The following is a 27,254-nucleotide window of genomic DNA, read 5'->3' as shown; positions in this document are numbered from 1 at the left end:
ACAAGAAGATAAATAAATCTCATTTTTACTCTTGAAATGGCCTTGAGTTCTGCTCCTTCAAGATGTGATGGAGAGAGAATTGATGTGCTTTGGCTTACCTGGGACCAGTTTTCTAGGACTAAGGGACAAGTGTTACTCTTCCAGTATATTAGGAGTCTTACATAGGAAGACTGTAGTCAGTACCTTATAGTCAGAGTGATTATATTAGCAGGAGATAAAAATGTAAGTCTGTTTGTCTGCCAAAACAGACTGGGGAATGTCAGCATTCTAGGAACATGCGTAATTAGGATCTGGATAGAACATATGCCTGGAAAATATTTATGTACTGTAGCTTAAAAATAAAAGTGGTGATTTTTACTTATCTTAACATCTTTTCACCCATCTGTCATACACCAGAAGTAAAGGTCAGCACAGACTTGCACACCATCAACCTGAATAATAAATTGTACCAAATTCCACTGTAATGGAGATACTAGGTACAGTTATCCGTGGATTTTACCCCATGGAAATGTGTTGTAGCACTGCTCTGTTAGCACTTTTTTAGCATCATATGCTACACTGCTTTGAGAAAGCTGCTTATTTTCTTCAAGGAGTCTTGTCAGATGGTAGACAATATTAATCAGTAAAATGTCTTTCTTTAATTTTTGGAAACATTTCAGATAGCTCTTGATAGCAATGTTATATAATTTTTTTTGCTCTTTCATGTGAAGTCTTGGAGGTTTTGGTTCAGGTTAACATGTCTGCATGGGTTTGGCAAAGGTGAAATCATGAGTCTGTCACACAATTCATGATAAAGCCTGTAGGTTTTCATACATGGCGGATTTTGTTTTAACAGGAGAACAGAGAAAAATTGTGATTGTTCTGGACTTCTAGTTTTCTTAGTTATAAACACAGTTCTAAATTATCTACTAGATAGCTGTTGTAACCTGACATAGCAACTGTCAAAGGTTTTAAATAGAAAGGTTTTAGGTATATACTGGCAGAATTATTTTTAACTGCATTTTTCATGTTATATAATAATATGGGTTTATAAACACACAAGATCCGATTCTCCTGCTTAAAATACATTGAACATGGACTTCATTTGAAACCTGGTTTAATCGAAATCACACTTGCCTGATTTTGTCTATTCTGGCATTCCAAAGCTTGTATAGACATATGTGGGGGTATGCTTCCTTAATTTTGTAATCTGTAGCTGAGAGGGATGAGATATAACATAAATTACAGAACCATTCCAGACTCTACCTTTCTCTTCCTGTTTTAACACTGGTAATGCAAGATATAATGTGCTTGCATAATGTAGAGCTATAATTCTGTATTGCACTTAAAGGAAATAACATTTATTAAAGACATGAAAAAAAAGGTCAGTTTCATTTGCCATAAGGGATAAGGAGGCATAAATGTCAGAGGCATAAATTTTTTTACCAAAATATTTCCAGATAATTTATTCATCGCACTTTAACACATCACAGAGCTAAACCATCACTCACAAAGGAACAGAACTGTGTCACACTTTGGAAAAGCAGCATCTCTTTGTGCAGTGTTTCCATGATCTTACTTTTTGGCAATTGCAAAGGAGGTAAAGAAAAGTTGAAGAATAAAGCAAAAGTTTTTCATCTATTAAGGTGTAACCTGTCTTGCTGCAAAGGCTTAGTACAGGAACAATTGGATTTGATTTTTGTGGTGACATATATGAAGGAAAATTTCTGTTTTATTAAAATGACTTCACTTAGTTTTGAGTGTAAAACAGTTTTCACTAAACAACTTGTTACTCAGTTTCTGTATATTCTAAGTATCATATGCTAGTGATTTCCAGCAAGACAGCAAATAAGGGAATTTCAAATAACCTTTCCATGTGGAAAGTAAATAAATCTGTATTTGAAATTATATACTCTGCTGTACCATTAAATTGAAAAGGTGACATTTGTATGCTGTTTTATAATTATGGTATTAAAATATTATTTTATAATGATGAAAATATGAATGGGGGAATAATGAAGTTAAATGTCATCATCAGTATCCTGATGTAATTTTATATAAATTATTGCTAATCCTAATACCCATCTTTATTTTATCTGTTTTTTTCTTTTCAGTCTGTTATTGAAAATAGTAAGTTCTTTGAGCAGTATGAAGTTACCTACCAGATCTTGAAACGAGCTGCTGAAATGTATGCCAAAGCAAATGGCTCAGGTAAATGCCTGTATTTCTTTGTCACTAGCATGTGGGCACCTGGTCCAGAGCAGGCTGCTGCTTCTGAATCTCCAGAGGAGGGGGGTGGTCATATTCAGACTTCCTCCTGGGAAAAGCCCTTTGTCCATGCTAACTCTTGGATTATTTCAGTGTTATTAATTTGGGATAAAAAATTGTGACAGAAAACAAATTAGGAGTAGGGAAAACAGTGTTCTAGTGCCTGGAAATACTCCCTAGCTTCACTTAGTTTAAAAGAAAAAGGCAACTGGGAGTTGTTCCCAGTATTGTAGTTGCAAAATCCTTCTGTAGTTTATTGGAGGTTATTCATTAAGTTTGAAAACCTGCAAGAGGAACTCAAATGGTAGTTGCAGTATGGACATACATGAGAAAAAATGTATAGCTGATTCAACAGCTGGCTCCTGTCATTCTGAATGCTGCTGAGTTCAGTGAGAATTCCAGGGCAATATTTGACCTAGATAGTTACAGACATGAGATCACATTAATCTGTAGCACAATAATGTCTTTGGAGGATTGTTGCAACTGCTGTTAAGGGGGGGAGGAAATGGATACTTTAGTTTGTTGTGAAAATTAAATTGATAATGGCACCCAAATTTTACAAAAGTAAACAGTTTTTCAAGGTATTCTTACAAAGAATAAAAGTCAGAGACTTATTCAATGCTATTAATAAAATCCAGTAGCAAATTCTGTTCTAAAGAACAAATGCTATCATAAGTGAATTCAGCAATAGCTGTTCAAATTGGCTAAAAACTCTTTAAAACAAATATATTCTGCATATTTTGTGAAGTCTCAGCATTTTTTTGCCATTTTTCTTCTTTCTGGAAGAAAATGCAATAAGGACACATTTTTTCCTTTATTGCCATGTGGAAAATGCTAAAAGTTAAATGGCAAAAATTAGCAGCAGTTTGGTTTCAATGTCAATGGCAGGAAGATCAGAATTTCATTCCATACTTTTCAATGTAGACATAATATGTGTTTTTATATTATGCAACTCTCATTTGCTACTATTTTTAAGTCAAGTCTGTCTCTTGATTTCTTTAATTGCAGATTTGAAATGGACACCACACACAATATGCAGTGTTACTGTTTTAATTTAGCACTCATTTTATGTACTTTCCTAAGTCTTTAATTCACACATTTAATTTCTCAGTCATGATCTTGTGCTAAAATTGGGCTATGAACTGAACATTCGTATATAAAAGCCTACTGAAATAGAAGTTACATTAAAATAACATTCCCTGATGACAGTGAATAAGCATGATATAAAGTTAATCTTTACAGAAATAGTAATGAAACAAAATAATCAATGTTTTTCCTGTATCTCAGTGGAAGAAGTTGAGAATGTGATGAAATTCATGAGTGACACCACAGCTCAGTGGAGGAACCTCTCAGTAGAGGTGAGAAGTGTAAGAAGCATGCTAGAAGAAGTAATTGCTAATTGGGACAGATACAGCAGCACTGTGGCAGGTCTTCAAGCTTGGCTTGAAGATGCTGAAAAAATGCTGAATCAGCCTGAACATTCCAAAAAGGTATGTAGCATAATCGTATGTCTGTTTTGTAAATTGTGAAACACTGATTTTTTTTTTTTTTTGCATTTGCTTAGGTTTTGCTCAGACTTGGACATCCTGTCTTCATTCAACACAGGAGATTCAGTGTTTGCTTGTATAGCATCTAGAGACAAATATATGTGTACCCAAGTATATACATATATATATATATATACACACAATAGAGAAAGCCTTATCTGTGGTACCCTGACTAGAGGCATCTTTGACATGAATACAGGGCAGCAGTATTGCTCAGAGGTAGGAATGTTGCATGATTCACTCAAAGGCAAGTACAGCTCTTAGCACCAAAGTGAGTAACCATGGACTACCTATAACGACATTTCCACTGACTGTTCTAGATGACAGATTTCAGTACTCATAACCTTCAAAGAGCAGTGTCATTAATATGTGTTGTTATATTTGATGGCTGATTAATAAACCCATTTCCCTGGCATTTCAGAAATCTTTTAGACAATTGATTTTGGAGACCTGAAGTTATAAAGATAGTTCTTCTACTTAGTTTTTTTTTTTTTTTTTCCTGTTGTAATGTTAGAGTACTGAGGCACTGAGATTTAGGTTTGTAAACCTTCAATAATAACCTGGATTGACTTGAATACTCCTGTGTTTAATAGGTGCTGAATTTGCACCTGATCCCAATATAGCAGCTGCATAGCTCTTCACACTCAAGTAGGATTCTCATGGGCTGTAAGATGGCAAACTGACATCAGGTCAGGAATGAGCATTTCATGTTATGTGAAAAAAACAGTATACTTTTTTTTAAAGTTTGTTAGTTCAAACTGATGTAAATTAATGAAATACATTTTTAAAATAAAATAAAATAATGAAAAAAAACAGTGTGGCATAATATAGATACAAAAATTATTACTGGGCAGGAAGGATGACTTCTGCTGGTCGGGGTGATCTTAGATAATGGTGGATGTTTTATGTAAGTAACTGAACAATGATTAAAATTAAATATTCTTAAATCCATGTATATGAATAAAATCAAAACATTTACTTTTCTGTTTAGATGTATAACTTTATCTTCAAAGATTTTCAAAGCAGAAATTTGAACATACCCATACAGTATATACTTGCTTTTTGTTTCTAACATAAATCCAAAAAGTAATTCTTTTCATTCTGATATGATTTCAAGAAATTCAAGAAATCTTATTGAAAACCTTAGACTTGAAGCTTTATTCTTCCCAAAATGCTAATTTTTTTCTTAAAAATAATTGGCTCAAACCTGTTAAAGGTTACTGAGTGATAGCATCTGTCTGTAGACTGACATACGTATTTAAAAGTTACTTCTACTTTTAATGTTGAATTTGGCTCTCCACAGCAATAATGTTCACTTAGATGGTTCCAAGGATAGGTCTGATTTAGCAGTTTTAATATTTGATCATTAAAACCAAAATCAATTCTTATAGTGGTTTGTAAAATTAAGTTTTACACCCATGAAGAAAAAACATCTGGAACACCAGATGAAAGATGATAACTATTGTTTGGAATATGGCATCAAACATTTTTAACATTTCGAAAAATTTTTTCTGTAAAGCCACAATGATATCAGTAATATGATACAAAGTTGCCCATTTCCATACCTTACCTGCATTACTTAAGGCCTCTATATTCTATGGTAGGCTACCACAGTAGCCCTTCATCATGCTGTCATGATTTTGTCTTCTTTGCGTTATCTCTGCATCGTTTCCAGACCAGCATGTTTGATTTGGAAGAAAAAGTGCCCCGTTGGCTTTCTCATTGGCTTCAGTTTTCAGAAACCTTATTGTGAATCTGTAATACTGAAGATGTTGCAAAAAAAATACCAGTATGCTTGGATTTTTCAAACTGTTCCTTCTACAGCTCCTTTGTTTACTTCCACTACCTCTTAAGCACTTTCCATAATTTCATTCTGTCCTCCCACACTTTTCTCACACAGCTGTATCCAAAAGGTTTTAGAGAGCTTCTGGATCTCATCTAGTGACTTCCTTAAAAAGAGGTGCAGTGTTTTAATTGAGAATGAGGTGTGCTTCCCAAACTTGCTTAAAATTAACACGTCTTAGGTTGGCTTCTGAAATGGAGAGCCTCCCCAGCCAGGTCTGCAGAAGGTAATGGTTTGGGGGAATAAGGTGTGGAAACAAGGATGTGAGTAGTTCATTCCACATGTTTTTTTCTTCTTGCCCTCTAATGAGCCTAACCATTGGAAAGCTGACCAGTGCCTGATTCAGTAGACTTTATTTCTTTTGGATGTGCTCATACAGGTTAGCCTTTGTACAAAGCAAGGGGGTTGCTCCACTGCAAGTGAAAAAAGCTTCAAACTGCAGATGCAGTTTACTGAGCTGATTAAATTTATTCATTGATATTTTAGTACAGAGCACCTGAATCCTATTGATCTCAGCTTTAAGGAACTGAAACACTGTGTGATGTTCAATTCTGTCTTCAATATATTTGACCAGTATACAACCACGTGACTTTTTCTTTACAGTTGCATCTGAATTTCTTTTATATGGGGATGGGTTCTGACAAATACAGTTTCAGAACTGTAGCTCTGAAACTTGGGGTGTCTGACAGTGTGGTTGGATAGGAATTTTTCTCACGTACCATTAAGCAAAGGACTGTATTGGACTGTCACATGGAAGGTGAATGGTTTTGGAATTATAGGGTAGATTGATAGTCGTAAACAAAATGCATCACTGCCCCTCCTAAATCTGAGGATCAGGTAGCTTGAATGCTTCTGATTACTCCTTCTCCCCTGAAGGAAGGCACCCTCATGATCCAGTCTGTTTGGAACAGACTGTGCTATTCACTGAATTATGCATTGTTTGTGAGAAGGGTACCAGGGACAAGCCCAAACCATGTCAGAGAAGATGTGAACAATCATGAGACAGTGCTTGAGTCCTGTTTTGTTTATTGATACAGGTGGAGCCATAGAGCTCAGGGATACCTGCCTTAGGAACAATTGCCCATTGTCAGGAACAGAGAAAAGGAGGGACTTGGTCTTTGTCTTCTCTACCAGTTTATGTGCACATACCTGCCTGCAAGATGCATTTGGTTTATTAGGCTGTCTCAGTGAGGGGGACAAAATCACTGACACCTATCTCTTTCCCCTCTGTGTTCACCTGCACTGAGATAGAAGGAAGCAGTGATAAAAAAAAAATCAGTCTTCAAAGGCCTTGTGAGAGGCCAGACCTTGGAATGCTGCATGTGGTTCACAGGAGGGGAAGGACACTCCACAGCTTGCATATGGCTGGGTTACTGTCAGCCCACACTGTTTAAGGACAACACAGAAAATACTTGAGTCCTAACAGCATTTTCAATTATGGGCTTTTCTCTTAAGGAGGAGTTTCATTGGTTTATCTGAAGCCACTCTGGAGTAAAATGAGCTGTAAGTAAACTGGCAGTAATTTTTAATTCCACAGGTTATATTCACAGACATTAAATTCCTGTTGTGGCATATTTGATGTGAAGAGTATCAGAGAATAATTGTTCAATGAGGTTTTTATCAAGTCATGAGCGGGTGATTAAATTTTAGTCTTATGATTTAAGATAAAGACTAATTGAAAATGTTTTGGAACTGTTTTTATTTTCTTCCTCAGGATTTCTTCAGGCATTTGCCTCATTGGATCCAACAGCACACGGCCATGAATGATGCTGGTAATTTTCTAATTGAAACATGTGATGAGACCATTTCCAGAGACCTTAAACAGCAGCTTCTGTTGCTAAATGGAAGGTGGAGAGAATTGTTTATGCAAGTTAAGCAGGTAAGTGATTTTGCCCTTGTAACTTTTAAATATTTACTTTGTCATTTCCAGGCAAGCAAGACAGATTGCCCTGTTAGCAGGACTATAGGACAGCTTTCTAAAGTGCCTAACTGTTCATCAGTAGTTAAATTAGAAATTACTCCCTGACAGTAATTTATTGTATTTGGGCTCTTCTTTTATTTACCTTTTTAATTATACAGCTGTTTGGGGGCTGGTGAGGGGACATTTTCAACTAAGCTGTAGTTTATCATCACCTGTCTTGATGCATTATTATTGATACATAACTTCCACTGTTCTAAAAAGAAAATTACTTTTTCAGTACCTATTGCTACTGTAAAAGCTCTGTAAAGCTAAACAGTGAACATGGTGAAAAATATTATTTTTACTACTCTTTAAAGAAAGCTCCTTCCAGTTATTGTATGGGAATCACTAAATGTTTCTCCATTTTGGTCAGACTATTTCTATCTTGCCTACAAGCAGGCTCTTAGAGTAAACTAATAAACCTACCCTTTACCTCATGTAAGAGATGCAGCTGATACAAAAGGAATTGTGGTTTCCATAGTTGCTCTTTAAAAATCAAAGAGAAGATGTGATCTTAATTACACAGAACTATTTCATACCTCATAAACACGTTAGAAAATATCTTTGTTCTAGTCAATATACATTTATCAATATTGTCCCCTTCCAGTGATTTTCAAATAGCAGTTGCCTGTTTGAAGGTACTGAATCTGTTTCCTTTACTGACATTATTATCTCCTATGCAGTCAAGTTAAAAGGAAAAGCAGAAAATGATTGCCTCTCTTCTATTGTAACTTTTCCAGACTGTTGACAAGAATGTTCTCAAGCTTTACTTGCTGATGCTATTTAGGGTGATTCACTGATGTAAATGTCTCTTTCACTACTTATGCAGCTTCTTTCATAGGCTGGCTGTGTGGGATTTTTTTCCTCACAGGCTTTTTCACCATTTCTGTCACACAGCTCTTTGTACTTTCTAAGGCATGTGTTTCCCCTTCCTCCAGCCAGCATTCCTTTATTAAGATTTCCCTTATTCTTTAGCTTTTTCTAGACTTTTCATGTGTTATTCTCTTTGCTGAATTTTCAAAATTGGTATTGTAGGTAGTGAGAAATCAATTGGACTGTTGATTCTAGGGTAGAAACAAACAAGTCTGCGTTCCTCAGACCTTAAAAGAGGCTGACCTTCATCTTAGCATCATTATTACTGAAACTAATGCAGATGATGAATTTAGGTTACTTTCCATTATATTAAATTTCATTGAATGGAATATTTCCTACAAACAATTGCACTGAAAGCATGCTAATTCTCTTAAATCATTACTTATTTGCTAAGTAATTTGGTCTAATTTGGGTTGGGGTTTTTTGTTTTGTTTAGGGTTTTTTTGTTGTTACTTTGTTTTGTTTTGTATTTTTCCTTTTCTTTCCCTTTTTTAGTATGCTCGAGCAGATGAACTGGACAAAATGACGAAGGAGTATGTGGATGGTGTGGCCCATCTGACAGCTTTTATTGATGGAAGCAATGCAAAATTTTCAGTCCCTGTAGAAGTGTCCTTTCATGATGTCAAAATGTTTGTGCAAGATTTAGAAGTAAGTGTCTGACTTTTGTTTCTTTCTTCCTCTTTCAAAAGAAAGAAAATTGCAAATATTTAATTCTGATAGCATAAGATTATTTTAGTATGCACTCCCATTATTAATTGGGTTTTTACCAGTGGTGCTTTTTTTTTGGTATGATTTCAGGTATATCTAAAATATATATAGTTGTAATCTATTAGTGACATTTTTTAGAGCAAATTTCCACAACACTGTCTTGGTAGATATTTCTTTCTTTGTAGTTTCAAATCACATTCAGGTGAGTTGACTCTGAATCTATTCAGGTTGATACTCTCTGGCTCAATTTTCATGGATTTGAAGTATGATCCAGTGTTCATCTCCCATGAATGCATAAATACTGTTGAAATTTTTTTAAACTCTTGTTTCAGAATATCAAGCAGAAATTGCCTGCAATGGAAGCTCAGTACAAAGCGGTTTCAAGGACGGTGCAACTTATTACAAAAGAAGTTTCCCAAGAGGAAGCCAATGAAATGCTGGCAACTTTGACAAGGCTCAAAGAGCAGCTGGGCAAGGTTGCAGAATGCTTTTTTTTACTACAAATTGTAGACTGTTGTAATAATGAATAGTAGGGTCCTGTACATAAATTCTCACAGATATGCGTTTGAACAAGTACATAGTTGTAACAATAGGCTGATTCAGGGTGGAGGAGGAGTTGCTTCTCTTAAATGCTAAGACTACCATCCTTAAATTTAATACTCTTTTCATTAAGGAGTAATACAAGATCAGGACTGCTCTATCTTAAAAAAGAATAGGTAACAGCTATGTAAACTACATGCAGAAAAAGCTGCTATTTATTGAATTTTACAACTGTTTCAATAACTGTTTTTCTTGACCACAAGGTTAAGGAGTATTCCGGTGCCCTGCTGTATGAATGCCAACGTCTGCTGTCTCCACTGGAAGAACTGGAGAAACAAATCACACATTTTTATGAATCTCTTGAAAAAGTAAATGAAATAATTTCTATCCTGGATCCTGAAGCACAACCAACAACTGTTCTTAAGCAAAAAGCCCAAGTAAGTTTCAAAAGCATCTCACAAAAGTCTGCTGCCTCTGAGTATTTGCAATGATCTTTCTAGGAATTTGGATTGTAACTCTGTAAGCTGAGCAGATATTCAGGCAACAGATGTAGCCTTATCCTAAAGTCAGCTAGGCATAAATACAAAAAAAATTGAAACTTTTGTACCTATCTAGTGTCCTGGTTTAAATCCAAGAAGTAAACATAAGACTTTTTTTTTTTTTTTTTATTCTAGTGGAAATTGGAATGAAATACAAGAAATACAATGGTTTTTTTATTAGGTAGATGAAAAATCAAGATCAGAAACTTCTCTAAGTTTCCTTGGACTATTATTGAAGTTTTTTGAAGGCTTGGAAAAGTGCTTTATTTGAAATTAATTGCAGTATAGCATTAACTTCTCTTAATGGCTAATAAGCATTTCATTTTGGAGGAATTCAGAGCTAGTCAGAACTCCCTTGAAAAGTTAAAGTAGGATTTTTAAAACTTTTTTTCGGCCTGTATTATTTCATGCATGTTTTCTTTTTCTCTCTTTTTAAAAGTATATTTCTCATGACTTAATGTAATTTATAATGAAATCTGAATTCCAAAAGCTGACATAAAGGATTAATTTGTTGAAAGGCCAGGAAGGTTGAGATCTCAACCTGCTACTGAGAGCTGTCATTCCTATGTCACTGTTGGTTATTTTCAGTTATACTACTATATAAATATAGAAGTACCATAAAATTAAATCACAGAACAATGTGTTGATCTACAATGTATTGGCAATGTAGATCAATGGAACCTCCATTCTCTACACAAAGAGCCTGAGTACATATCTGTATTTTGTTTTGTGAATAGCTAGAGATCTGTTTGGGTACAACAGTTCACATTCAAGCAGAAAGTTGTGTCATCTGTGTTATTCCACGTAATATTTTGTGTAGTCTCTTTGTGACCTCATCCCTTTTGTCTTCACTGTCAAAAAGGATCTTCCTGTTATTTTGCCAAACCTTTTTCCTCTTTGTTCCTGGCCAGGGTAGATATATGGGTTTTTTTTCTTTCAGGATTTGGTAGCTTATCAAGAAAACTGCAAGAAAGATGTGTCCCTAATTGAGAGAAATAGTCAGAGTATCCTTCAGTGTGTGGCTTCAACTGAAGTGTTAAAGCATTTTCATCAGTCAACATTTCAGAAGAAAGTTACACAAGTTCAGATTACTTTTCAGGTAAAAATTCCATACCTTGGTGCAGTGCATATTTCTGAAAATTTGTTCATGTGCAGCTGATCCATCCTACTGTACCTACATTTCATCGCTCTGTAGCTACTGTCCTGGGTACCTCACCTCTCTGATGTCAAGTTATCAACTAAAGATTTGTCTTTATCACATAATAAGGATTCAGGGGATTGACAGTAATGTTCTCCATGCACTTATTCAGAGGTGAGCCTGCCACAGAGGAACCTGGGATTTGAGAGGACTTTCACATGCCTCAGGGCCCTTTGGATGGAGGAACCTGAAATCTTACTGTTAGGGCTGCACTGTTGGCTGTTTCTCCTGACTTTATTATCTTGGCTAATCATCTGCTTCTCTCTTCCCACACACCCCCTTTCACACAAAGCATGGAAGATGGAAACTTGCACATGCAAGTTTCACATGGACTTTTTATTTCCTCAGAAAATGCAGTGGACTGTGAATATAGAAACCTGCAAATCTATTTAATTTGATAATCCAAAGATGTGGCCTTTGACCTGTATTTTCCCTTACCTGTTGTTATGAGTTGCTACTACTATTTTTGGGGCTGTTCAGCACCAGTCTAGCCGCACTCCAAATTGAAATTAGCTATTACATGTGGTGTGATTTTTTTGGGGGTTGTCTTGTGCAGAGCCAGAGATTATCTCAGTGATCTTTATGTCCACTCAAATTTAGGATTTTCAGTGATTCTGTGACTATCTTTGAGTCAGATTTCCACATAATGGGTTTTATCAAATTTATTTTCAGGTGATTTTATTCAGTATAAAACTATCCAGGCTGAATTTTAAACTGCAGAAAATCACCTATCAATAAATAGCTCTCTGAGAGGTGAATTTCAGAATTTATATTATATTTTGTGAAGTGTACCTAAAGATAAGTTGTGATTGATTTATGATGTAGAAATAATTAAGTTTAGCTTATTGTAGCAAAAGCAGATGCACTTGTAACTTGGTACATTTACCATGTTCAGCATTAATTACTCTGTTTCTATAGGGCTGGGCTGTGGTTTATCTCTTTTGTGTTAGAAAGTAAACCCAAAAAATAGGGTATAATCATACAAAGTGTTTCAGACTTGAAGTTAAAATACTGGAAACTGGCAGTTTTTCGTGTAAATAGTGCAACCCTATATGATTCTATTACTATGCAGATATTTTTATCAGAAAACTTTGAAGAGATTCAGCAAGATGTTTAAGTTGAGAACTGCAGGTTTGATTAGCTGGCTGGGTAAACTCACCAAAGTTCCTTATGCTGAGGTTTGTAATCAGTGAGGATGGTGAAATGGATGTACACTAAGCAGTGATGCAAGTACCTTGCAGCAGTTCAAGTGCTGAACTGTTCATTTCTCCTGGTAAGCTTTATTACTTGCTCATGAAATTGGAGCCACTGGATATTGCAGTGCACAGGGATGGACTGAAAAGCAGACTAATGGAAGAGCTGTGACTAGGGCTGCAAAGTGAGGATTTCAGCAACTAAACCACAAAATTTGCTGTCCTCTAAGCATCTTTGTGCCCAGTTACCTATCTAATATACTGGTGTGATAATCATGCAAACCTCTTCCAGGTCAGAAGAACTGAAGCATGGAACTGGTTGGATCTATGGGTCAAATCCATCTCACTTTGAGTCATGTTAGGGGAGGTAGTTTGGTGCTAGCAAAAGTGAAATGGCAAGCTTATGATCGTACCAGGTGCTTTACATTTGAAAGCAGTCTTTAGGAAAAAACCTCACTAATCAAATGGCAGAGGCATTCTGAAAATATAAGAGACATCTGATCATCTAATCTACTATTTTTTATTTGAATGATGACATTAGCACAAGCATCAGTATTAAAAATAGGGAAAATGGGATCATGAGAGAGAGAAGCATGGTGAAAATCATATATTTAAAAGAGTGAAGCAAATTAAATGCATGTTTTGTAAGGTCATGGTGAAAGAGAGCGAATAAAACTCAGTGTGAAAGTGCCAGCTCATTTTCTTTGCTTGTGACTCAGAATATGGTCAGGAAAGCTGGTGAGTGGAGAAAAAACATAGAAGCAAATAGCCGTTTGATGAAGAAGTTTGAGGAGTCTAGAGCAGAACTGGAGAAAGTAATACAGATTGCCAATTGTTGCTTAAAAGAAAAAGGAAATCCTGAAGAGCTTCTCAGGAAACATAGCGTGAGTAAATTCTCTGACCTTCCTCATGGAAATCTTTGAATGCATGACATAAAAGCCTACTTAATTCCAAAACTGGTGTGGATTTCTTGCACGTGTAGAAGTTGTACAGATCAGCTCAAACTAATGTTAATATTGAAAAACAAAAGAGGAAATTATCAGTTCACTTACTGATGTAAGATTGGATGTAAGCAACCAGAAGGTGAAAAAACCTAGAGTGGGGTTTTCAGTAAACCATTGAGAGTTAGAACATTATATTTGAAAATCTAACACATCTACTGCTCTTTTTTTAGATTAATATCTGTTTCTGTACTAAAACCATACATATGCATGTGACTTTGAAATGTCTTCTTGTTAAAATGCCATCTCAGTGTACTGGCTGAGAATAAATTAATTTGCTGGATTTTAAGTGGCTAGAAATAATTATTTCCGTTATTCAAATATCAGTTCTTCAATGGAACAGAAGTAACATTGAAACTTAGAGAGTGTATTGGGGAACTTCCTGTTGGCATATCAATATCGAGCTTCATCTTCTCACTTTCTGCCACCACTTCAGGAATTTTTTAACCAGTTGGATCAGAGAGTCCTAAATGCCTTTCTAAAAGCTTGTGATGAACTTACTGATATCCTCCCAGAACAAGAGCAGCACAGCCTGCAGGAAGCTGTGAGGAAACTCCATAGGCAGTGGAAGGTTAGTGAATGACATCTCTGGATATTGTCAGTCTTAGTTTTGGGAAGTTTCTGAATGACCTATATATTGAAAAAAAATTAAAATGAAAGAAAGCAAAACAGTTTGTATTATTTGACTTCTCAAACAATTGAGAAAAAAAGGGGGGGAAAAGTATTTTACAATATTAGATACCTCTACACCTACAAGTAGCCTCTTGAAAAACCTTTTTAAGTAAATTCAGGAATGTAATAAATTAATTATAAAACTCTTTTTATTTAATTATTTCTCCCCAGCTATATACAGCCATAATGATACCTGTCTTGACTACAGGTGCTAGCATTTTTCCCTTATGCTGATGTTGGATAATTACAGTTACTTTCCTGACCAAACAAACAAATTTGTAAGACATCAGGCCATCAGCCTAAATTGTGTCTTACAGCAAAGACTCTAACAACTCAACTAACTTTGCTCACCAACTATGGAATGTTTTGCCTGCTACAGCATGTTGCTGGGCAAGGTTGGAGTGATGGATGAGGGGTCTCACTAGCAGGCAGGCAGAAACCTATGGAAGCAGTTGTGAATACTATTTCATGCAGGAAATATTTGCTATGTCTTGCCAAGAATGAAGATGTCTCTGTAATTTTGGTGCACAACTGATGACCTTTTGATAAATCTAAGGCATTGGTAACAAAGTGGGTATGAACAAACCCCTATCTGTTCATGAACATATATGTTTTATTTTCTATATTATCAGGTTTTAGCCTATTTATTTGTAGCAAATTTGCATGGAAGTAGTGGGAGTAGTGTTTTATCTCTGTGCTTCTTTATTGCCCCTGTGGGTGTGTAGGATCTTCAAACAGAAGCCCCATATCATTTGATCCACTTGAAAATCGAAGTACAGAAAAGCAAGTTCCTGGTGACAGTGGAGGAGTGCAAAGCTGAACTAGCTCGACAGAACAAGGTGTTATCCAGAGAAGGCAATGAAAGAATGATCAAGGAACACATGGTATGAGTTCCATGCCTCCAGGGGGGTGTTTGCAGAAATACATTTCAGTGTCAGTAATAAACAGAAGTTCTAACTCTTCAGCCAACTAACTCTCTGTGTCCAGTTTATGACGGATGAATTCTTGATCTAAAAAAAAAAGTTTCTTTTAATTTAGTAGTTTATGAAAAATATAAAGATATGCTGGGTGATTTCTTCCAGTTTGTATCTCTACTTAATTTTCTGCTTTATCTCCCATCAGTTGTTCTTTGGTGATAAGGGATCTTACCACCTGTGTGAGAAAAGGCTACAACGAATGGAAGAACTGTGCCAAAAGCTGCCAGTGTCTGATCCAGTGAGGGGGACATTGGAAAGCAGCCAGAGAATCCTGAAGGATCTGAAATCCCAGATAGACAGCACATACATGAAGCTGACAGAGCACTCGGACACCTGGAAGGGCTATAGGAGCAGGTGTCACCTCCATTCCTACCTGGGTCTGGCAGAGCCTTATGCATGGTCACTTCTCTGTGTGTCATCATAGTACCATGGGAAAAGTGATGCTGTGATCTTAGCTTCAAGTAGAAAACTATGCTTCGTGTAAACTCCACAAATTATAGTGGGGCTTCAAGTGGATTTTATAATTTTTTGCCTACACTTAAGAGGTTGTTGTTTTGTGGTAGCAATTTTTGTCTTTTTTTTTTTTTTCATCCTGTGATATCTTATTTCAGATTTTCTGAATTGGCAAATTGGATTTCATCAACAGAAAGAGAGCTAAAGAAGATAAAGGAAAACGTTAATGATACTGCCAAATACAAGCAGTGTAAAGCATCTGTGGGGGTGAGCCCTTAGCTTATATTCTAACAAAGCTGTGGTCGCTGCTACTGGGACTCTGGATAAAACTCTGCTCCAAAGTAGTGCACTGTTTTACTACAGAGACCATAGTAGTTCTGTTGATTCCTGGTATTCTTAAAAACATTACCAGGAGAAAGGTGCATGTTACAGCAAATGTAGCAGAAGTTCTTACTTTTAATAATTTAGAGAGTGACAGGTCCCTTTCCCTCTATATTTAGAACATTAAAGTTATAGGGGCAGATTGAAAAAATGTTTGCCCTTCATCTTATTGCATGCAGAGTTAAAAGTACTGCTCAAAGAAAAGCAAAAATTTCTGGATTGCAGGTTCTTGAATGATCTTAGATTTAATTACTTACATGTAAGGAAATCATCTATTATAAAAATTCTCTTCTACCATAGTATAACAGGGGAGGGAAAAATATTCTACCATTCAGTTTTGTACTGGTGACTGATAACAGACTGATAGAATAGCTGAAGATTTAGTTAGTTAGTTAGTTAAATTAGTTTAAAGCAATGATTTATTGTGAGACCTGAGACTTGACCCTTCTTTCTGTTTTTTGGGTTATTTTAAATTTCACATACTAGGAGCACCTACATACTTCAGGTGTTTATGTGAAACTCCATGAGCAGGTTATGAGTCTAGCTATATGGAGAAACTTTATTAGGATGGCCTTGATAAAACTGAGAGAGCCTTAGCTTAATGGGTGCTTCTGCTTCAAAAAGTCTGATTTACTCATGTAGTTTCACTGCTGCCAACATTTCATCAGCACTGCCACAAATATACAAATGAACTACAGACTGAAAAGAGGTGTGGAAATAAAGAAATTTAAATAGGAAAAAAATTACACTTAACTTTATATTGCGTGGACTTATCTCTTTGGGGAAGTCAGCAACTCAGATTTAAATTGCAACTAATAAATATGGTCAATATATGGAAAATATAGATGTGGCACCTGCCCTCTATCTATCTATCTGTAAGTAAAAAGGTTTATGAGGGAAAAGTATTCCACTACTAAAGAACAGTCTAATTAGTAGTGAAGTAAAGTGTGGAAGAAGTGCAAAATTCTAGCCATTGACTGAAACAGAATCTGATAGAGCTATGCAAATAGAAAACTGGTACACTTCTAGTGTTTCAAGCTGAAGTAGTATGTTTACCCTACTATGCCATGAATGTCAGTTATTGATGTATTTTGTATATTTGAAGAAAATATGTTTTGATTTTTTTCTGCAGGAAATTAGGAAGCATATTCACAAGCACGGAGAAAATCACAACTGGCTGAAATCCAGACTTGTTGTTTTGACCTCACTTTGTCCTGATTTGGAGGCCAAAGAGACAGAGGATGAGCTCTGTAAACTTTCCAGTGACTTCAAGAGACTTCTGGATTTGCTGGCTGAGGTACAGTATGACAGACACAAGAGCTCTGCACTTACAGTGTCCCGTGACATGACATCACCCGTGGCTTCACAAGCGCACATTCCCTGCTGTGCTTTTTTAATTAAACTGCAAGCCTTCAGCAAGGAAAAATTAATTTGTACTCCATGGGTAGCAAAGCACTGAGACTACCAGGCAAAAAAAAAAAAAAAAAAAAAAAGGAAAAAAGACATTATTCTGTTGGCTCTTTTTCCTTTGCAGAATTGGAAAATATCATAGTAAATGTTTTTGCAATCAAAATGTCAGTTTTTTTAGGTTTTTAAATTCAGTTTGTAGTGAACGTTGTCAAAACCATGATGTACATCAGCTAGCAGATATAAAATTTCACTTTAATCATGATTTATTTATTTTTTATGCTGAAATAAAGCACTGTTTTGGGGTTGTTTGTAGTCATTAAGGATGTGTATCATGTCCTGAACTTGCAGAAAAGGCTGCAGTTCTCTGAGCTCTGAATGAAAAGGAGATACTGTGACTTCAGAAATAATGGGAAATTTCTAACTCATAACAAGCAAAACCTTTCAGAAACCCTGAAACCTTGAGTTCTGTGGGCTCTCAGGGAAGTTACTGCTTCACAATTTATGCAGTTAAAAGAAAAATCAGGTGAAACAGAATCTTGCACTTAAAAGGTTGAATAGGCCCACTTAAAAGCAAAAAAAGAGTTCAGGAAAGAGAAAGAGTTCAGACCAGAATTTCACTGTTGATGTCAGTTCTTGTGGAGACCTTGTAGGAGTTTCAAATGTATAAAATTCCTATCTATTTATTGAAAGTTCTCTAAACTTCTGTGGTGTGAAAGCTGTTTGGAAAGTTTGGTCAAGAAATGTAATTTCCACTTGACTGCAAAAAGCTTAATTTTCTGTCTTTTGTTTTGTTTTTAGTTTTTTGGGGGGTCATTTTTGGAGTTAAATCACTTGTTTTTTGTTTCTTCTAAAAGTCAGAACTAAATGTAAGTCAATGAGAATAACTTAATGAGGGTAATAGACGTAAATACTTGGTTTGAATCTAAAAGCATAATCTAAATGGCACTCTATATTATAGTTAAACAACTACTGATTCTTAGAAGTCAGAATACTATTTATAAAGCTTGTTAATCAGATGGATGAGACTGTTTAGGCAAGGACTGATGCTGGGCATTGCCAGAGTTCAGCAATACTTTTGGAGACTAAAACCTAAATATTTATACAGCAGGAAATTAAATGGCTTGAGTTCAAATGACTCTCCAAAGTGAAAAGGAAAGGAAAGAAACATGAAAATGAAAAGGAAAAGGATCTAGAAGTGTTTATGATTAAAACCCTAAATCACAGGAACTATATGAGGAATAGAGCCACATGAATTCAGCTGAATCACACAAATAAAGACCATTCTGGTGTGTTTAATGGATACTCCTCTTTCTTTATAAAATGTTGCAAGCTGAGACTGGATACTGCAGCACATGCACATTGTGGTCCATAAAACCAGGGTAATTCAGCACTTCAGTGTATTTGTGATTGACCGAAACACAAGACAGTCCAAATGGCAGCAAAATTTTGTGTGTGTGTGTGTGTGTTTATGTGTTGAGTAGTGCAGGTGTTTTGGAATCTGGGTCAGCCTGCAGGGATAAGGGAGGAGAGTGTGTGTTTTCTAAGTGATCACCAGTAAGTAGCTGTCACAGCTGTCACATAAGTAGCTATTTGTCATTTGGAAGTGTAACAGAGAGTATGCTTGAACAAGACAGTTCTCCCCAGTCACATTTTAAGCCTAGGGACACTTTTTCAATGTAGAGTTAAAGGTGTCAAAAATGCTGGAGATAAAAATGGTTTAAATATAAAAAAAATCACTGTTTTTGGAAAGGTACTGCAAATATAAATGTACCCTTAAAATATAGATGTGTCTTTCAACATGAAATACTTACATTTATCTGTGATGTTAGATTGAAAATACCTTAGGTGCTGTTGGAGACTGTGTCCAGTACAAAGAAGAAGTTAAAAGTGCAATTGAAGAGTTGATCAACAACTCTAAAGAAGTCCAAGCAGAAGCTGAAAAGATCCTGGATACCGAAAGTTTACTACAAGCTCAGCAACTACTGCTTCATCATCAGGTAGGGCAATTACTCATGTCCAATTTTTTTAAATACTAATTTATGTAATTACAAAATTTTGTTATGTCCATTAATGTAAGTCTTTATATTTAAACTCGAAAGGGTTATAAAGGAAACAGTCCTATATGGCCTAGAATAGATTTCTTTTAATGAAAAATGTTTTCAGTATCTTTTAAGTGTTAATTATCAAGTTTTATTTCATATGGGGTTTTGGGACACAAAACATTGGAAAAAAAACTTCATTCACTATAAATTTTGGGTGAATGTACTCTGCAGATATGTAGACTCACCATTTTTGCCTTTTTATAGATTGAATTTCAGATTCAATCATGGTAAATTGAGCACAATTCTTTGGAAATTTCTCTATTTTAGCAGTTTGATGTGGCCCCAACTCTAAATATTGGAGGGAAGGTGTTGCTCTAGCCTCATTTCCTTCTCTGGATAGCTGTTTTTGTGACAGATGGGCCTCCATTCTGTAGGAGTAGAACAAGAGGTTTTTAATGCACTGATAATGGATCCAAACATCTACAGGCTACAGTAATAATCAGTGGTATGGCTTCCATACACCAAGAATCATGGTTTTTAAGGCCAAATATGGGAAAATAACTTCTTGAGCAGCTCAGAGCTATTGAGAATAGGAATCATTTACTGCCAGTGTTTGGCTATTATTTCAGTTTTTTATATTAATATCTATTTCTGTGGAGTCAGACGGCTTAGTGTGTGACCCATAACTAACTAAGTCTTACTTGTGTCTTATCTAAACTCTTTGGTGTTTATAAGCACTATTGTATGTGTTAAGGTTTGTATTAATTCTTTAAATACTCCACATTCCTTATCCATTTTAGGAGAGGTAGTAGAAATAGTTAACTTCTCCTTGAGCTCTTTTCCTTGTGGTATGGAGTCTACCAAGGCAGAAACAGATTTTGACACAGACCTGAAGGTCCCCAGAGTAGAATTGAGCTAGTTGTGAGTTTACCTAGCAAGGTTGGCTGAGTCAGGCATGTTATAAAGGAGAGAGAATGTATTCTCAGGAGTTTCTGATAGTGCTACAAATCAAAAAGACCTCCAGGACAGTTACACAACCCAGCCACACCCTGCTGCTCTCTAAGAAGGCGGATAGATTGCTTTTTTCAATCTGGGGTTCCAATTTGTGCCTCAGGAGTGCAGAGCAGACGTGGATTCAGTCATGAGGAGTACATGCACCTGTGACTCCTGCTGTGGTTGCTCAACTGCTGCAGTTTCTGCTTTCTCAAATATGTTTTGGTTAAATGGCCATATTTTCATTCTTTTTCTCCATGCACATGCCACAAAAGGCAGCATTTCACATTTTGGAAGCTAGGACATATACTTGATGAGTGTTACTCTCAAGAATACTTGCCCCAATTTGTCCCTTTGTCTGTAACTCTCATTGCATACCCCTGCAAAAGCAGAAAGGGGCTGCATAGTTCCAGTTTCCCAAAGGGGCTCAAAAGAAGTAAGTAATCATTCCTGTTGGATGCATCCTTTTAGCAAAGGACAAGAAGACTCCGTGCAAAAAGGCAAGATGTGCAAAAGCAGATTTCCCAAGCCAAGCGGCTGCAGATTGAAGGTGGACTGCCCAGCACAGTACGAGAGGATTTACAAAAATTAGAGGGAACGTTGGAGAACATGCAGCAGACTATGGAGAAACGGGAAGAGCAACTGCAGGTGAGTCTTTTGCTCTTGGAAATAAGACCTCATGCTTACTTCTTCCTCATTTTCTTTTTTTAAACTTAGTAAAAGCCAATGTTTTTAATATCAAAAAACTGAGCTAATTTTCTCACCTTTAACTCTTGGTCCTTGGGATTTTCTATGAAAACATCTTGAAACTGTATACCTCTTTAATAATAAAGAAATAGGATTCAGGCTAGAAGTGTTTAAAAGTCTCGACTATTCACTCATAATAGTTAGCAGTTTTAAATCATTTATCCATGAATTTATTTTTTAATGTCTCTTTTCTGGTTACTAAAGATGGTATTGCTCTTTAGTTGAGTGTCCTTAGGCTGGATATTAGGTTTATAACACCTGATGTGCAAATATAATCCTCACAACTACTGTGTGAAATACATGCCGTGATCCTAAATTTAAGGAAGGAGAAAGTCACGGGGAATTCAAATGGATTGCTTCTGCTTGTATAACTAATCGTGGACTGAACTGGGATTAGAATTTATAGCTTCTTGCACCCGTATCTGATTTGCTCTTTATATGTTTCTGAGCAGAATGTTAATCCAAATAGTCACTATTCCATGCAAATGTTTAAAGTCACCAAAATTATTTCCCATGAGAAAACACAAGATGAGAAACATGATCAATAAACCTCAAGTAACTTCTTAACATAAGCACTAATTATTGAAATAAAATTTTTCTCTAAAAAATCCCATATTTAAAGTCTTAATCTGTCCTTCAGAATCAATAAAATAATTGTTTAAGCTGTAGTAGTCCTTATGACTGGTAATTAAATGCTGTGGGTTAATCATAATTCTGCATTATCAGAAAAGAGCAAATGGGTCCCTATGTGTGATTTTCCTGTGAGTAGGGATTTTCTTCTAACATTTTACTCTATTTTATTTCAGTAAAGGAATTAAAAATCCTTTTGATATTTTTTACTGCTTGTCACCCTAAATGTCTACATGTATTACTTTAGATTTCTTACAGGACATAAGATTTACATACTGCTGGCAACGTAGAGAATGGTGCTTTTTTTGCACAGCATAATATGAATCAGCAAACATTCAAGGAAAGTTTTATTTGGTTTAGAAGAGTTTCATCTACTCACTGTTGAGTGGATGGCTTCTAAGGAAAATTATTTTATGTCAAGACTTTCTCTTTTTTCCTCTTTCAGTAACGTACAAGAAAAATCTTGTTTTCTCTCCTTTGATCTCCTTGTTTTCCTTTATTGGTTTTGTTTGTCTGTTTTTTAGGTCACAATAAATAAATGGGAGCAGTTTGAAAGAGACAAAGAAACAGTAGTAAAATATCTCAATCAAGCAAGCTCTGTACTTGAACGTATCTTAAATTTTAGCAGTTTAGAGAGCCTCTCCTCAGAACTGGATCAGACAAAGGTACTGTGTGAAATGCAGGAACTGAGGTGTCTTTCTGCCTTGCCTCTTAACATGGGCTGAGTGTATTGCCTTCAATCCTTGCATGGTTTCCCATTAATGGCCATGAAAATTGCATATGCAGATGAGAGATTGCATAAACTTCCCAGAGGTAAAAAGTCATTTTGTGAAAAAAAACACAAAGGATATCTCAAAGTCTGCATCTGAAGCTTATAGTTAATATAAGCTATAGGTATCTATAGTTCTAGTTAATATAAGATATAGTTATCTGAAGCTGAAAGTTAATATTATTTGAGGACTTCCCATTTTATGCACAATAATCATCTATGCTGGTAATCCGGTGTCGAGCACTTGCATGTCGATGTTACTAGGGTGCACTTTGGCAAAGTTGTGTGGAATGGGACAAAGAGCACTCTTAGACCTGAGAAGAAAAAGGAAAGACGTCCACCCTCCCCATGGAGAAGAGCCATAACATGCCATTTGTCCTTATTAGGACAGAATTATCCCAGCCCAGTTTATTTTCTACTACAGAAGTAATAATAGTGCTTGTTTTTCCTAAGTGCCGTGGTTTGCATGCCATTGTTAACCTTTGACTAAGCCAATAATAAATTATACCTACCTTGATTATGCTCAGCATCAATTTTTCTGGTGTGTGGGTTTAATGTTTGTGACAGAAAATAATTGCTAAATGAAGTGAGAATACAAAATATGAGGTACTGCAAAATCCACTTGGTGAATGGTGGAATTGAAAAATTAAGTAAAGATGTATATTATCTTGTACAATGAAAAAATAAATTACTTGAAGAGCTATAGAAGAAAATTTGATTTTTTTGAGTTAAAAACTTGCACATGCAGCATCCCTTGATAAATTTAATTCAATCTAATTTGCTCAAATGGACTTTTCTCAAATGTAATATAAAATTAACTTCCTTCAGAGATTGTTTTTATGTATTGACACATTCATAATATACATGTAGGACATGGGTAAACATTGAGGAAAAATACTTTTTGTGTAAATATATGAAACTCTATGGTTGTATTAATACGTATTACATCCTTACAGGAACTTTCTAAACAAACTGAAGCAATGGCAGTACAGGCTGAGAATTTGGTGAAGAATTCCTCTGAGATACAGCTTGGTTCAAAGAACAAGCAGTCCCTTCAGCATCAGGCAAAATCAATCCAAGAACAAGTGAAAAAAATGGAAGTTACTCTTGAAGAAGAGTATGTTCTTAACAAGTCCTAATATTTATTCTTCACTATAAAATTGTATCAGATTTCTAGACTACCTTGTCAGCATTTTGTGTTGTCTCATCAGCTCTGTCATTTACTGCTTTCTCTGGCTTAATAACAAAGCTATGGTACCAAATATGTCAAAAGAGTGTGTGCAAACTAACAAATTGTTTTCTTTTAATTCTATGTAGTTCATAAAAGTTAGTTACCTTAAACCTGTCACTTATCTTTAAGCCCCAGTCATGTGAAGAAGGGATAATTGAGCTCATTCTTGAGGTACTGGACTCTTTTGGAGAGAAAAAGTGTCAGAGTATTAGAGCAGCACACTTACCACATTTGCCTCATTTTTCAGTATTCCACTTTCTCTATAGGAGTGTCAAGAAGTGCCTTCATCTAAGCTGAATGCCCAGATTGTATTTCACGGGCAATATCAAAAGCTGCTTCTGCTGCCAAAAAAAAGATAATTTTCCAGATTTTGTTTAAAAATGAAAGGTTCATACTCCAAGGAAAGCTTGATAAATATTTGTAGCTTTTTGTATTTTTAAAAAGTTTTTCCCTTCTCTCAATTCAGTTATTGAACTTGTTACTCAAATTCATAATGTTGCTATTCTCATTTTATCCCTATACAGATACATTTGTATGTATGTATGAAATCAGTATTTTTGCATACACTAGATCTGATAGACAAGTCATAGATACCTGTGCCATTTGTATTTTATCTTACTGGAATTACTCTCTTGAATAATTTACTGTATTAAGCAGGTACCATCACCTTGAACAGAATATGAGCAAAGGGCAATACCCAAACAATTGGGGTTTTTTCCTCATAATGACTACTGTCATGCTTATTGGATTTTAATTCAGTGCCATTTTCTTCCTGATGTGAAAGAACAGCTATTAACCAGAATAACTAGCCTGTGCAGCAAATGGTGGTCTGACCATTTATGTAATGCTTTCTCCAACATGAAGTGCTAGAGTGATTTGCAGTCAAATTCTACCATCACTTGCTAAATACTTTACATATTATTTTCTCCACTGTAAGAGAGAAAACTAGTGTGATTTTTCAATCTTTGAAATTTAGCCTTCCAGCAATGAATATTTGCTTTTTAAATAAAGTAATTTATTTATAAATGAAAGTCATCATTGATACACCCTTTCAGTGTAGATATGAAATAGGTTTTAGTTGAATGTATGGATTATACAGAATGTCTGTGTTAGTGTGACAGATAATAAAAAGCTAAATGCCTTCTGTAAAAGATGCAAATACATACAACTATCTACAGGGTATCTACAGAACTCATAGTAAGTATGTAAGAGTTATATTTTAACTTGCATCATCAATAAAAATCTTGGCCAAGTAATTTAAAGTGAAGTTACTCCAAACTCCTAAGTTACACAGTATGCCAGTGAACTGGAAAAGGAGAGAAAAGTTTGAGCATTTCTCCACAGTCAGCTGCTGTAACAACTTAGCCCATCTGTCCTCCAAGGCAATCATGCAGAGCTGTGCAGTGTGTTTGGGGTTGCATTCTTTACAGTCTGTGGCTTTCTTAAAGAAACTCCACTGAAGGAATGCAACAGCAGTTGTGCCACTGATCTGGTCCCTGGATTCTGATTTCCAGCTGTATTTTCATAAGCTGGACTTGAGTGAAATATTTTTGCACATTGTTTTCCTACAAATAACTTGAATTTGCATACACTCTCATAAGTAAATGGCTGTTGACTTTTTAAAAAAATTTTGAAAATAAATAAGAAAAAATAAAATGACCAACTTTTACATTTTTAGGCTACATCTTTTCTTAAAGCTTCCTCTAGCTTTAATGAAGGGGAGGGAAAGTTAAGAACTTTTTATGGTGGAATGGTTTTTAGGCTATATTTAGAATGAAAATGTATTTTGAAATTTTGTAATATTCAAACTTTTATGATGAAACTTTAATATTTTCAGTGAAATAGAAAATGTGTGTTTTGCAAGTTGTGTGCAGAGCCTACATTAGCACTGGTTTCAATTACTTGAAAGGAGCAGAAACTTGTATACTGGAAGTTATTGCTGTTAGGCCATGTATAATGGCCTTCTTGCTTGTGACAAAAAAATAGGTGCTTTGGTTGCAATTCTAGACATAGAAAAATCAGTCATAATCTGTCTCTGTTTAACATACCTATAATGTGAAACTACTAACTCTGAGGGAGTTGAGTCACATTTGTGGTTGATTCTTTGGCTTGATAGGAAATCATTGCCACAGCAAACATGAACTTCCTATAAGAGGTGGAGATTACTGTTATAAAAAAGCAAGATCAATAAAGCAGTCAAGCATTGGTGACTGTGTGTATGTCCACATTTCACTGGTTTTAATCATTCCGGTCTAGGGACTAAATTATGAACATTTATGCACTCAGTTATCTAAATATTTATATTTCTGATGTAATCACCATTCCATATTATTTCATAGAAATTTCATCCTGTTGATTTTCCTTTTCCTTTCTCTTCCCACTATGATGAGATTCTTGTACAGCTATTGAATAAAGCTGTACTTTCTTTTACCTCTTGATGTCCCCTCAATGCATTTGTTTTACTTTTGGTGCATGGTCCAATAGAGAGCCATGTTTGAATGTAGATGCACAACTTGAACCTCTAAAATGAGAACTTTTTAAAATGACCCCCCGTAGATTGAATAAGTTCCATTTTTATTTTAGCAAGAATATGGGCAGCTTCATTATATTAAACTGTTTATTCTCTCTAATTGATTTGGTTAATTTTAGTATTAAAAGCATGGAAATGGTGAAAAACAAGTGGGATCATTTTGGCAATAATTTTGAAGCTCTGTCCAACTGGATAGCTGAACGAGAAAAAGAACTGGAAACTTTGGAAACATCATCATCTCCTTTGGACATACAGATCAGCCAAATCAAGGTGATTAGTTATTGTTATGTTCAGCATTAAAAGCCCATTTAGCTGTTATTTTGCCAGAGGCCAAATGAGAAAAGAGACATTTTACATGTTTCAAAAGTACCATGATGAAATGATGGCACATTTTATACATAAATATACCAAGCAGTAAGGTCTTATATAAACTAAAGGAAAATTCTTAGAGGCTGCCTTCTCTTTTCGTGTTTAGTTTACATATATGAAGTCTTCATGTGTATGGTTAAAAACATAATTTATACCCTTCTTATTTTTTGAGTAATCTCAACAAAATAGATACATAAATAAAAGTTGTTGTTTTTTTTTTTTAACATACAACAGCTAGTGGCTATAGAACTTGATTTTAATCTTGCAAGCTAAAGTTATCACTTAATTTATGTATCTTGTATGCTGAATTAATAAAGAAACTATTGCTCTTGGTAGCTTGAAAACCTACGTAACATTTACTGTGAATGTATTTGCACTGTCTTCAGTTCCATGTACATTCC

General features: G+C 35.4%; 1 protein-coding gene across 20 annotated transcripts in view; it reads left to right on the top strand.

Moving 5' to 3' along the window:
- Positions 1-27,254, top strand: part of SYNE1 (spectrin repeat containing nuclear envelope protein 1) — a 289,695-nt gene that overhangs the window by 84,108 nt on the left and 178,333 nt on the right. For all 20 annotated transcript variants that reach the window (XM_063151313.1, XM_063151312.1, XM_063151296.1 and 17 more), the window contains 18 exons: positions 2,094-2,190; positions 3,535-3,737; positions 7,352-7,516; positions 8,966-9,118; positions 9,511-9,654; positions 9,982-10,155; positions 11,198-11,356; positions 13,368-13,532; positions 14,086-14,220; positions 15,047-15,205; positions 15,444-15,652; positions 15,910-16,018; positions 17,265-17,429; positions 19,372-19,539; positions 21,049-21,225; positions 22,479-22,619; positions 23,680-23,840; positions 26,604-26,754. In XM_063151313.1, coding sequence (XP_063007383.1) covers positions 2,094-2,190; positions 3,535-3,737; positions 7,352-7,516; positions 8,966-9,118; positions 9,511-9,654; positions 9,982-10,155; positions 11,198-11,356; positions 13,368-13,532; positions 14,086-14,220; positions 15,047-15,205; positions 15,444-15,652; positions 15,910-16,018; positions 17,265-17,429; positions 19,372-19,539; positions 21,049-21,225; positions 22,479-22,619; positions 23,680-23,840; positions 26,604-26,754 — 2,835 coding nt within the window. The remainder of the gene's footprint in view (positions 1-2,093; positions 2,191-3,534; positions 3,738-7,351; positions 7,517-8,965; positions 9,119-9,510; positions 9,655-9,981; positions 10,156-11,197; positions 11,357-13,367; positions 13,533-14,085; positions 14,221-15,046; positions 15,206-15,443; positions 15,653-15,909; positions 16,019-17,264; positions 17,430-19,371; positions 19,540-21,048; positions 21,226-22,478; positions 22,620-23,679; positions 23,841-26,603; positions 26,755-27,254) is intronic.

This window comes from Melospiza melodia, chromosome 3 (assembly GCF_035770615.1).
Source record: "Melospiza melodia melodia isolate bMelMel2 chromosome 3, bMelMel2.pri, whole genome shotgun sequence".
Classification (NCBI taxonomy): Eukaryota; Metazoa; Chordata; class Aves; order Passeriformes; family Passerellidae; genus Melospiza; species Melospiza melodia.
This window is presented reverse-complemented; position numbering and strand designations above follow the sequence as displayed.